We start from the raw sequence: 13277 nt of genomic DNA on the forward strand, positions 1-13277 counted from the left end.
AAAATTCTAAAATTCTAAAGTTCTAAAATTCTAAAATTCTAAAATTCTAAAATTCTAAAATTCTAAAATTCTAAAATTCTAAAATTCTAAAATTCTAAAATTCTAAAATTCTAAAATTCTAAAATTCTAAAATTCTAAAATTCTAAAATTCTAAAATTCTAAAATTCTAAAATTCTAAAATTCTAAAATTCTAAAATTCTAAAATTCTAAAATTCTAAAATTCTAAAATTCTAAAATTCTAAAATTCTAAAATTCTAAAATTCTAAAATTCTAAAATTCTAAAATTCTAAAATTCTAAAATTCTAAAATTCTAAAATTCTAAAATTCTAAAATTCTAAAATTCTAAAATTCTAAAATTCTAAAATTCTAAAATTCTAAAATTCTAAAATTCTAAAATTTCTAAAATTTCTAAAATTCTAAATTTTGAAAATTTAAAAAATTTCAAAGTCCTAAAATTCTAAATTTTGAAAATTTAAAAAATTTCAAAGTCCAAAAATTCAAAAATTCTAAAATTAAAAAAATGAGAATTTCAAAATTCCAAAATTTAAAAATTCTAAGATTCTTGTTGGTGCTACAAGTGTTGATTTGAATAGCATAAACCATGAATTGAGTTTGACGATTATTGAGCAGAACTCACCTATAAACAGCTCATCGTTGATGAAATCGTCCTGTTCGCTCGCGATCTGCTCCCGCTCCCGGTCGTCATCCCCAATATACCCGGAGCTCACGATCAGCACCTCGCTTTCGTCCAGCTTGCGAGCGATTTGCCCACTGCTACCGGACAGCGGCTGCTGCTGGCGCTTCCGATGCCTCGGCGACAGGTTCTCCAAGCTGTCCAGCGACTGGAAGTCGTCGTCCGTGCTGGACTCGTTGACGTGCGTTTTGTTCAGCTCGTTCGACACGATCACGACCTCGTCGCTGTTCTTGGGCGTGAGGACGCGCGACCGGCGCTGGGACGAGCCGAACGACTTGGTGGAGGACGCCGAGGACGAGGAGCCGGACCGGCCGGCGACTATGGCCAGCGAGTTGTCGATGATGACCGGCGGGTGGCTCGTTACGACGGTGACCTGGCTGACGTTGGTGGCAAGACTGTTGGACGGGTCCGCGAGCAGCACGGAGTCGTTGTTGATGGTGATGGTCGTGGACGATTTGGCGTTCGGCGTCGACGTTATCCGGATCTCGTCGTCCGGGGAGAGGAGAGGTGGGGGCGGCACGTACGGCTGCACGTCGTCCTCGAACTGTACCGGAGGTTTTGGAATGGCAACGGGGGTGGTTACGGGTGGCTGTTCTTTGGGTGATTCGTCGAATCGGTCGTCCAGGTCGGGGGAGTGTCGCCGGACGCCGGTCACGATCACCATTTCTTCGGGCGGCGGTGGCAACGGCGTCACGGACGGACTCTCCTTCGTCTGCTGTTGCTTCGGTGGTGAAGGAGCGTGCTCCTTCTTTGGTGATTTGATCAGGTCGTCGCTGCTCATTTGTCGGTTGATCGCCGCAGGCGAAGCCGGCGCTGGCTTTGAAATCGTATGGTCCGGGCGATCAACGCCCTTGTTGGCGCCGGCCGGAGTTTGGGGCGTCTCCGGGGGCGTTGGAGGAACAGTTGCTTGCGCGGTGCTCGTGGGCGCAACTCCCAGCGAACTCGGCGGCGCATTTCTACTACTAGGTGACGACGGAGTCTGCGGTGGCGGCGGGGCCGGTCCCTTCTCCTTCTTGAGCAGGACGCCGGCCTTCTTTTCAGCGTCGGTACTGCTACTGCTGCTGCCGCTGCTACTTCCGCTGACGTTGGTCAGGGCTTCAGCCGGTTCGACTGGTGGTAACACTGGAGCAGGAACCGTCGTTGTGGATGCTGGAGGTGGTGACGACTTCTTGGCATCACTTTGTACATTACTATTACTATCACTAGCCACAGGCGCTGACGGCGGTGTTGTTGCTGAACTGGGCGTCGTCGTCGATGGCGATTGTGCTGCTGCTGACGCGGCCGCGGCCGCCGCAGGTTTCGCTTTGCTATCATCTTCAACAGGAACGGGTGTCGACTCTTTCGAATCTCTGGATGACTTCGATAAGGATGTGGGAGTATCTGGAACTTGACAGAAGACGAAACGCTCATTATAACATTGACCATGCCCATGGGGACTGCGGCGTCGACTTGCAGCGGAGCTGAACTTACGTTTATAGGTTTCTTGGCTCTGCAGTGACGATGAGTCATCGTCCAGGTCGAGTGGAAGCGCAGAACTGCGGTGCTCCTGTAGGTCGTAGAATGAAGAGAAACAAAGCAAAAAAAACAAGAAAAGTCTCGATTAATACACAAAATGCACCGGTTCGCGAGCACCAGAATGGAAAATTTGATAAACAAACACAATAGAAGAGAAACAACAACAACATAACCTAAAAGAGTGGCGCGTGAAACGAAATCGGTTTGGAGCTTAAATTAATTAGTTTAAATTGGATTCCCGCGGGGAGAAATGGACGAGGGGTTTTCGAGCGTGAATTGATTGGCAGCAGCAACTGTGAGTGAGGGAATGTTACGGGATTTATAAACAATGTTTTACAAATTTGGGTGATGTTTTAAATTGGAGCACAACAACTTCAATTAGTTTTGATTTTTTGATTGAAATAGTCATATCAATTGGTATTTTTTCAGTATTTAAATCAAATCTGATGATTATAGAGCAATTCTCTACGAAATCGGTCTTTTTTCTTCAATTTTAATTTTTGTATTTTTTAATCCGACTGAAACTTTTTTGGTGCCTTCGGTATGCCCAAAGAAGCCATTTTGCATCATTAGTTTGTCCATATAATTTTCCATACAAATTCGGCAGCTGTCCATACAAAAATGATGTATGAAAATTCAAAAATCTTTATCTTTTGAAGGAGTTTTTTGATCGATTTGGTGTCTTCGGCAAAGTTGTAGGTATGGATACGGACTACACTGGAAAAAAATAATACACGGTAAAAAAAAATTGGTGATTTTTTTATTTAACTTTTTATCACTAAAACTTGATTTACAAAAAAACACTATTTTTAATTTTTTTTATTTTTTGATATGTTTTAGAGGACATAAAATGCCAACTTTTCAGAAATTTCCAGGTTGTGCAAAAAATCATTGAACGAGTTATGAATTTTTTAATCAATACTGTTTTTTTCAAAAAATCGAAATTTTGGTCGAAAAATTTTTCAACTTCATTTTTCGATGTAAAATCAAATTTGCAATCAAAAAGTACTTTACTGAAATTTTGATAAAGTGCACCGTTTTCAAGTTATAGCCATATTTAAGTGACTTTTTTGAAAATAGTCGCAGTTTTTCATTTTTTAAAATTAGTGCACATGTTTGCCCAGTTTTGAAAAAAATATTTTTGAAAAGCTGAGAAAATTCTCTATATTTTGCTTATTCGGACTTTGTTGATACGACCTTTAGTCGCTGAGATATTGCAATGCAAAGGTTTAAAAACAGGAAAATTGATGTTTTCTAAGTTTCACCCAAACAACCCACCATTTTTTATTGTCGATATCTCAGCAAGTAATGGTCCGATTTTCAATGTTAATATATGAAACATTTGTGAAATTTTCCTATCTTTTCGAAAACATTTTTTTCAAAATTTTCAAATCAAGACTAACATTTTAAAAGGGCGTAATATTGAATGTTTGGCCTTTTTGAAATGTTAGTCTTGATTTGAAAATTCCGAAAATATTTTTTTCGAAAAGATCGGAAAATTTCACAAATGTTTCATATATTAACATTGAAAATCGGACCATTAGTTGCTAAGATATTGACGATAGAAAATGGAGGGTTGTTTGGGTGAGACTTAGAAAACATCAATTTTCCTGTTTTTAAACCTTTGCATTGCAATATCTCAGCAACTAAAGGTCGTATCAACAAAGTCCGAATAAGCAAAATATAGAGAATTTTCTCAGCTTTTCAAAAATATTTTTTTCAAAACTGGACAAACATGTGCACTAATTTTAAAAAATGAAAAACTGCGACTATTTTCAAAAAAGTCACTTAAATATGGCTATAACTTGAAAACGGTGCACTTTATCAAAAATTCACTAAAGTACTTTTTGATTGCAAATTTAATTTTACATCGAAAAATGAAGTTGAAAAATTTTTACGACCAAAATTTCGATTTTTTGAAAAAATCAGTATTGATTAAAAAATTCATAACTCGGTCAATGATTTTTTGCACAACTTGGAAATTTCTGAAAAGTTGGCATTTTATGTCTTCTAAAACATATCAAAAAATAAAAAAAATTAAAAATAGTGTTTTTTTGTAAATCAAGTTTTAGTGATAAAAAGTTAAATAAAAAAATCACCAAATTTTTTTTACCGTGTATTATTTTTTTTCAGTGTAGTCCGTATCCATACCTACAACTTTGCCGAAGACACCAAATCGATCAAAAAATTCCTTCAAAAGATACAGATTTTTGAATTTTCATACATCATTTTTGTATGGACAGCTGCCAAATTTGTATGGAAAATTATATGGACAAACTAATGATGCAAAATGGCTTCTTTGGGCATACCGAAGGCACCAAAAAAGTTTCAGTCGGATTAAAAAATACAAAAAAAAATCGAATGACCGAAATCCTAGAGAACTGCTCTATATTTTTCCATAATTTCGTAGCCGGACTGTGAACACCTAACCTTACTTCAATTTGATGAAATGTGCTGCTATTTTTTCAAATCCCGCGGAATCCTCTTACAAATGAAATCAAAGTGACGTGCACATGAACAAAAAAAATCATAGAAATAAAGAAATCAGTTTCAACGAAACGAGCGCCCGTCAAATTAAAAACTGAACACAAGATCAAGAAAAAATAGTACAAAAAATGGTATAATATTACACTACAAAAAAAAAACTAGTGAACAATTGCCAGACTAGAAGTTTACACGCTAGATGCACATTCGTTCTACTACTCTAGAACCGAGCGCCGCGAGCCTAGACCAAAACAGGGGAGGAGTGGAAACAAAATACAGGCGCACGCCCCGGATGATGATGAATGGACCACATACGCACTACGCGAAACGCCGGTTCGGAGATCGTTCTGAGGTGGTTCTCCCTGGGTCTGTTCTTCTCCTTTAAGTGCCAATCATCATCAGCGCAGCTGCTTGTTTTGAACAACAACAAAAAATAACACAATTTGGAAGAATCGCTGCGAACCAACCGCGCGCGCACTGGTTCAAATGCTCTAGTTTTGAAGAGTTCGCCCCTAGCGAGGGGTTACCTCCGCGCCGGCGGCGATCGACAACAACTGGTAATGTCTCTTGGTTTCAAACACTCTAGTCTGACAAACTTACCAACCCTCTGATAGAGCGATCTACGCTTCGCCTGTCGCTTAGCTTTCTAATAGTTGTTTTGTGAGAAATGGTTCGATATTTTGAGCAGCGTGCGAATAGTTAGAGAAGAGATGGGTACAACACATTAAGACGCGATCCAGATGGGCGTGTGCTGTGAAAGGATTCAAAACCAAACAAAAAAGCTGACAATTACCTCCGCCTCCTCATCGACGAGCTCCTCTTCCACGACGTCCGCTTTGTACTCCAGCAGCAGGTCCTTGATCGGCTTCGGATCCAGATTACCGCTGATGAACGCCAACCCCAAGAGCACGTCCGTGTTGGGCCTTTGTTGGGGATCCTGCAATGTGGACAAACAAAACATCAGTCTCCAGCACAAACACCAACAAACCCCCCTCCTCCCACCCACATACCTTCACCAGCGACTTGGACAGAAACTCGTTGAACGCCTTCGACCACTTCGAAGGCTGGTCCAGCTTGGGCGGGTCGCTCTTCTGGATCTTGAGCAGCACCCGCATCGGCGACATCTCGCTGTTCGGCGGCTCCATCTGGGCAAACTCGATCAACGTGATGCCCAGCGACCAGATGTCCACCTTGAAGTCGTACGGGTTGTCCCGGAACGTCTCGCACAGCACCAGCTCCGGCGCCATCCAGTACGGCGTCCCGATGAAGGTGTCGTGCTTCTGCAGCGTGTGTTTGTTCTTCGCCGAGACGCCAAAGTCCGCCAGCTTGACGCCGCCGTCCATCGTGAGCAGCACGTTACCCGCCTTCAGATCCCGGTGTATCACCTTGTTCTTGTGCAGGTGGTTCAGGCCGGCGACCATGTGCTTGCAGACGTACGCGATCTGCGGCTCAGTCAGTGGTTTCTCCAGCTCAACCATAATACTATCTAAGGCACCGCCATCACAGTACTCTATCAGCATCTGGAAAACGAGAAAGAGAGAAAAAAAAGTACGTGAATGTAATGTAACTCTATATGGCACATAGTGTTTGGACACAACATGTTTGCTATGCTAATTGAAAAGGGACCTGGACTATCATATTTCATTTAGTTGGTGACGGATTAAATAAACATTCCAACTCATAAAGCTATAAAAAAAAAGTTGGAACGGTAATTACAATTCTCGGTTCTCGTTTTAACCAATCGGGACGATTCTTTTTTCTAGTGATTTGTAAGGTTGTCTAGGTGATCCTAAAACTTTGCAGAACTCGATTTGATCAAATCTGTAATTGAGCATGAGCATGAGCATGAGCATGGTTGACTGCCTATGAGCTGCTACTCCGTTATTGACAGATCAGCTGAAGTTAAACAATGAATCAAAAATGATCAGTGGGAGCCAACCATCCGTTCACTGTTTAACCCCTGAAGACCCCGACTTTATTAGTCAATACCGGCGCCCTCCCAAGAAGCCTGCAGTTCAACGAAAGGGAGGAATGTTAGTCCGATAGTTGAAGTTGCAGACTCATTAAGCACATAGTTTTTCGCTATATACTTGTTGATACCGCTTGAGACCGTTGAATCCACAGCATCTCCTTCAAGCTTCACGTGATTAATATTTTTTTGGGTTAGTAGGATAAGGTATTGGCTTTTCGATGCCTCCCGAGCTACGACGCTATGGGGAGGACTTTCATAACAGACCCGTCGGCGAGCCTTCCGAGCAATGATGCTATGGGAAGGTCTTTCTGGTTAACACACAAAATCCCTCACACACAGTTATTTTGCTCCACTATTAACTCAACGATCCAAATTGTCAGTGCGTCTTTCGTTCATTATATAGAATTGGCTTTTTCACCGCAAAAAAATAAAACCTTATTCGAAAAATTTAAACACAATCCACTCGACGCCGTGCCTTCCGATCAACGATGATATAGGAAGGGCTTTGAAAATCACAAAAGAAATCACTTTTCACTCCGAATATTTTTACGACCACGCGCTCCCTTTGTCAATTATGCACTGATGACGCTGCATTTTCAGAGGAATATTTTCTTCTCGCAGCACACAATACACGACAAAAATGCAAAACAAAAGGCACACACAAAAAAAATCACTTTTCACTCCGATTTTTTTACTACCACGCGCTCCCTTTGTCAATTATACACTCCGATTTGATCAAATCTGTAATTCTGCAAAAACACCGTTCCATCTTTTTTTTTTTGCGCGTGTACAAAAAACCGTCCGCCGTGGCAAACCTCAATTTTTTAACACCACCTACAATTCGTGACGTTGCAACGCCCTGCTCTCCTAATATTTAATGAGTTTTAGTGCCAATTTACATACTAAGTAGACATTTTAGGAGGGGGGGGGGGAGTTTCATGTTTTCATGAGAAAGAGGAAAGGGTTGCAATATGAAAATAAATTGCCCACATGGTTTGTGGGGGGCCGCTAAGGGATAGTCTGCAAACAACGTAACTCATGTTGCTGACTTTTGTGCTGTTTCAAATAAACATTAAAATATATTAAAATACAACTTGTTTGGAAGAGGATTCGTCTAAACACAAAGTGACAAAATGTTGGTTAGAAGAAAAAAAGATAAAATTCGTTTTTTTTTCTTAAAAAAAATAAAATTCGTTGCGTTGTATTAGAATTGACCTTCGTGTAAATCAGTGCAGGGGCCATCCATAATACCCGTGATTACACTTTTTATGATGTTTAAGAATTTCTTCTACCTTGTGAACATCAGATTCTGTCTGCTTGTGCGGGTCAATCGGACCGCGCACAGGATTCACAACCCAGAGGTCGCTGGTTCGAATCCCGAAGAGGACGTAAACAATTCTAAGTGTAAATACAGTAGTCGTTCGGTAACTGGGTGTTGTTTAACTGGGCGCTCGATAACTGGGCCGTAGCCCATGGCTTTATACCTAAGGTACTCGCGATTGAGTGTGTAGTAGTGCGGTTGTCAAAATCGCTATCTCTGACTCTCTCACTCCACTGACACTGACATTGTTTATGTTTTGGTTTTCCTGGCACGATCCATTGTTCGTTTGTTATTGTTTTGGTTTTAGTGGCACGGAGCCATGCACTCACACTAATGCAAAGCAAGATCGCGAGTACCTAAGATATACAGCCTTGGCCGTAGCCCAGTTACAAAATAGACAAACGTCAAAAAACCAAAACAAACCTTTTGGTTTGGTTTGACCGAGGGGTTCATGGATGAAAAAATCATGTTCAATTATTAAAAAAACTTTTTTCGAAATTTTATTTTAACAATTTGATTAACTTTTATTTTAATATTTCATCAGGAAAAAAATATGCATCGGTGGTCCCCTCGTAATATTTCGTTCAGCCCAGTTAGCGAGCAGCATTCGGTGACTGGGCTACGTTCTCAGCTCAGTTACCGAACAAGTACTGTATAGGCATTCAGTGCCCTCTCCCCGTGCCATACTTTAACACTAAGGAGACCTACGAGGAAGAGCCTTATCGCTAAAAGAACGATACACGCCTGTGGAACCGTTGACGAAACAGCAAAGTTTAAGAGGGCTACATTCACTAGCGTGCCAATAATATGGACGTTTTGAAAATTACGTCATTTATGGACACCCCCTGATAAAATTTAGAACAAAGTTTTGAGGATGGTGGGGCAGTTGCCCTATGTTGCCCCACCCTGTGCACGCTAGTGGCTACATTATAAGGTGTTACGTCGATTCCGTTTCGTTTGCCTAGTGATGGGTCAATCTATGATTTCAGGGGGTAGCCCCAAAAAAGCCCGGATTTGGTCCACCCTAGTGTCCACGTCGTTTATGGATGGTCCCTTCAATTCAAAACTTTTGAGTATCCACGTGATACATCAAAATCAAACCATCCACATTAACGACCCCCGGGTCTTTTGTTGTCTCTATTGCAAGTTTCTGCTCGAACCTAGTAGTCCGAAGGCTTGAATGGGGAGAGCACCCAAACCTCTTTTTACTCCAAGGAACCTTCCACCCCAGTGTTTGAACTGACGACCTTTGGGTTGCGAGTCCAACCGCCGCCAGCGATTCCACCGGAGTAGGTTTGGTTTGGTGTGTTGTTTGTACTTATGGCATGGAGACAACTCCTACACCTGGAATAACTTAACGGCCTGACAACCAAGGCCGGGACCGACATTTTACTTCCTCATCCAATGGAAGGTTGCAGCAGATGGGAATCGAACCCAGAATCATCCGCTTACAAAGCGAACAGCGTAACCATTCGGCCACGCACTGCCACGTACAGTATGTAAAAAAAGTATTTTTGCAGTTCAGTCGTGAAACTACTTTCTTTTCTTGTCATTCTTGAACGACGAAATAGCCTACTTTTCTGTACCAAAAATAACAGAATCGAATAGCAACACTTTTCAAAATAAATGATGAAATGTTCTACTTTTCAGCACTCAAATGGGTGCTGAAAAGTTGAACTTTTTAGCACTTGTTTCGAAAAGTAACACTTTTCAACATTTTTTGATTTAAACGATTTATTGACAAAATACATGAAAATTTGACATAAAATTTCACTCAGTGTGTGTTTTTGAAATTACAAAAAATGTTGTATGGAACTCGTTGCAAAACTTGATTTTTTCAGAACTCTTCGTATTTATCCAACTCGGTGAACCTCGTACGATAAATGTACGACTCGTGCTGAAAAAATCATCTTTTTGCAACTTGTTGCATAAACTACTATTACACTCCTTGGGCACTATTCACATTTTGTGATGAAACTTGTAAATAATTTAAAGTTTGACAGAAACCTAGTACTAAGTTTTGTTCAGAAACTCATGCCGAACATTTTGCTATAAAATGCTCATGAAAAGATGATTTCTATAAAAAGTTATATAACAAATACTATTACAAAAATTAAAAAAGGTGCAAAAGAAATTTGTACACCTTTCGAAAAATTAACATAAATAATGTTATTTGTTGACAAATCACCATAAATCCAGTCTCCCAACTCCAAATAGGCATCCTTGACTGATTAAAAAAATAATTTGGATTGAATATAAAGTTTACTAACTATATAGTATAAAAGTTTGTATAACTCTGGAAATTCTATATAAAACTTATCTAAACTTTATTTTGAAAAGTTTCAATTTATCTAAGTGTCAATATATGACCATAGAATTGCTAAATAAACATTTTGGAGTGGGTATAACATCGTTTTGTGGGTCTTTGTAACGATGGAATAGATTTTTCGTTGGAATTTCGTACCAACCCGGAATTACGTCGTCGGTAAATCCACCGGCATCCGAATCGGTCCACAATTCACAAGTCAACCTATGTGGCATCAGAAAGGGCATAAAATTTCCGATCTTTTAATACCCATATATCTAGGTTTTCTATAAAACCTACGTTTTTGAATACCTGGGTTAGATTGAGTCATATAAAAATGCTGATTTGTTTTTTATTTTCATTTGCAAAATCGTCAGTTTTGGATTTATGTATTTTTTAAAAAATGCAAAATTTCAAAATCGGGCCTCGTCATGCACCACACCACCATCACCATATCGTGACACCCGTAAATCCACTCGGCGTTCAGAGAAAAATGCCACAAAGTTTGATAGGTCGCTTTGCACATGTATTTTTTTTAGCATAAATTGTCAGTTTAATCTTGAAATATTTTTATGAAACTTTTAAAAGTGACTGAACATCATCTTTTAAATGGATTTAATTAATTTTGTGTAATATGAAATTTTGTGATTTTCTACATCAGTGGTTCTCAACCTTTTCCGTTGCAATTCCCCCTTAGCTTATTTGCAAGACCTTCATACCCCCCTCCATTTCCTTCATTTAAAACTTTTTTTTTTTTTGTTAAAATGAATAAATAACATTATTTTAGATTTAATGTAGATAAAAGATGTATGTTTTAAATCCATAAGTAAATAAATCATACAAAAAATTAGAATTTTTTAATGTGAAATAAACTGAACAATTTTCGTTCGTTTCAATTTGCCTGATTCAATCTAAAATAATTTTAAAAAATGTTTTGAGAAGAAATTAAAGACAGCAGAATTAAAAAAAGAGCTTAACTCGCATAAATAAGAAAAGAATTCTGATATTTCAAAGAGTTAAAAATTAATCATTGTTAATGATAGGGTACAACAAAAAAACATTTTAAAAATATATGGTTATTGTTTGAAAATTCCTTATTAACGGCGTGTTTTCTAGAACAAACTTTTCAGGAAAAAATAGTCATCGCTACTTTCAAATGTGTCTTATAGGAAATTTTCTCAGCTTTCCAATGCTTCTAAGAGCGAAATGTTTCATCGGGAAATTTCTGAGATATCTCTATTTTAAGTTTTTTGGTTTTAAATTTCTATATTATTATTATTAGAAACTTTATACTAACAGTTCAGAATACTTATTATATGATGTGTTTCATTTGTCATTTACTCATCAAAATGTGCAAAATAAGACAAGAAACAACTTTGTAGAAGGTGCAAACCGCTAAACATTTTGAAAATTATGTTTTGTCTGAGTTTTTGAATATATGAAATTTATTCAGAAATTTAAATGATAAAACAGCGTAAAAATATATTTTTTACAAGAATTATTAGATTATTACATATTTTTGGTGTACAGATATCACGTGTCTGCTCTAATTTAGCTTGTTCAACAGAAACTTTGGCAGGTTTGTGATTGTGAATGGTATTATTGCTGGGATTAAAACAACAACAAAAACATAAAATAATGACAATTATCATGTTGGACTGCCAAAAAAAAACAGATTCAAAAAAATAAAACTTTTTGAAATATTTTTAAGAACTTATCAAAATTTTAGAAATTTGAATGAAAACATTAAAAATTGATAAGAAAGTAGCCGAAAATAATTTGTTTCAGGCATAAACGTACAATACTTTGAATATCTTTTGCATCCTCATTAGAATCATTTTTAGTATGTTTAAAAAATCTTTTGAATTTTCAATGTTTATTATCGCAAAAAGTTTTTTTTTTCGCGAATAAATCTGTGCGCACAACAAACCGTGTTTTTATTCGGCCTTCGGGTGAAGAAGTTTTGGTGTGAGGTCGTTGACCTCTGTCGAAGTGCGTCGTTAATTCAAACGTTTAACAGAACTGATCAAAATAATGCATCATTTTCCAAAATTCAAGCTTTTACGTGCTCTGAAAACCCGAGCATGGGTAAATAACAAGAGAAATGCGTAATAATACCTTTCTCTGGTATCAATACCAAATTTTGGTATTCCTGGACCCTTTAAAATTTGTCTTGAGGATTATGCAAGAGCAAAATGTGGTATCATACCAATTTAAGGTATTGTTTTGATATTGCAAAATTGCAGAATTTGTCAATGGTCGAACACCACATATTGGTATTCTTTTGGTATTACAGTGTTTTATCAAATTCCTCTGAAACTATGGGAAAATTTTGACCAATTTTGACAAAATAATTAATTTTGCACCAAAATGATGTCTCAAAGCGAATGCTTTCATTGAAAACCGGAAATTTCGAACTTGATTTTAAACATTTTTGATATACCCCCTACAGAAATGACTTGAAATTGTGGAAAATTTTCTATGTCAGGATGGCACATTTTGGTATTATTTTGGTATTGAAAGGTTTCATCAATTTTCTCTGAAACTATGAGATTTTTTTTACCAATTTGGACAAGACAATAAATTTTGCGCTAAAATGACTTGAAAAAAAAACCAAATACTTTGAAAAACGAGTCAATCGAAAGATTATTGAATTTTGGTAAATTTCAATCCAGTTTTATTTTAATAACACTTATTTTTCAATCTTGTAATTTTTCAGAATCTTCAAGAACTTCATGCACAGGCCGTTCATCAATGACAAATGCATTCGGTGTGGTGAAGAACATCACTAAGAACAACATGGAATCATCAGGTGAGTAGATTTGGCTGTTGCATATGGATCATTTCCGTTTTTTCACTAACTGCAACTGCTGCACTAAAAATGGTATGAAAATACCAAATTTTGGTATTACTTGTGCAAATATCTGCGACCAAAATGTGATCTTGGTTGCCCAGTAATAGATGGTAAAATACCATCGAATCATAC

The 13277-nt window shown here is 38.1% G+C and overlaps 1 protein-coding gene across 10 annotated transcripts in view; it reads right to left on the bottom strand.

The window, feature by feature from the left end:
- LOC120420377 (serine/threonine-protein kinase 10) overlaps positions 1-13277 on the bottom strand; it is a 95127-nt gene that overhangs the window by 26052 nt on the left and 55798 nt on the right. For 4 of the 10 annotated variants that reach the window (XM_039583388.2, XM_039583383.2, XM_039583382.2 and 1 more), the window contains exons 4-8: positions 5704-6213; positions 5487-5630; positions 5298-5339; positions 2165-2240; positions 638-2080 (exon numbers count right to left, since the gene is read on the bottom strand). In XM_039583388.2, coding sequence (XP_039439322.1) covers positions 638-2080; positions 2165-2240; positions 5298-5339; positions 5487-5630; positions 5704-6213 — 2215 coding nt within the window. Of the gene's footprint in view, positions 1-637; positions 2081-2164; positions 2241-5293; positions 5340-5486; positions 5631-5703; positions 6214-13277 lie in introns of those variants that run through there. The other 6 variants (XM_039583391.2, XM_039583385.2, XM_039583384.2 and 3 more) reach the window with 5 other exon arrangements.

This window comes from Culex pipiens, chromosome 2 (assembly GCF_016801865.2).
Source record: "Culex pipiens pallens isolate TS chromosome 2, TS_CPP_V2, whole genome shotgun sequence".
NCBI lineage: Eukaryota > Metazoa > Arthropoda > Insecta > Diptera > Culicidae > Culex > Culex pipiens.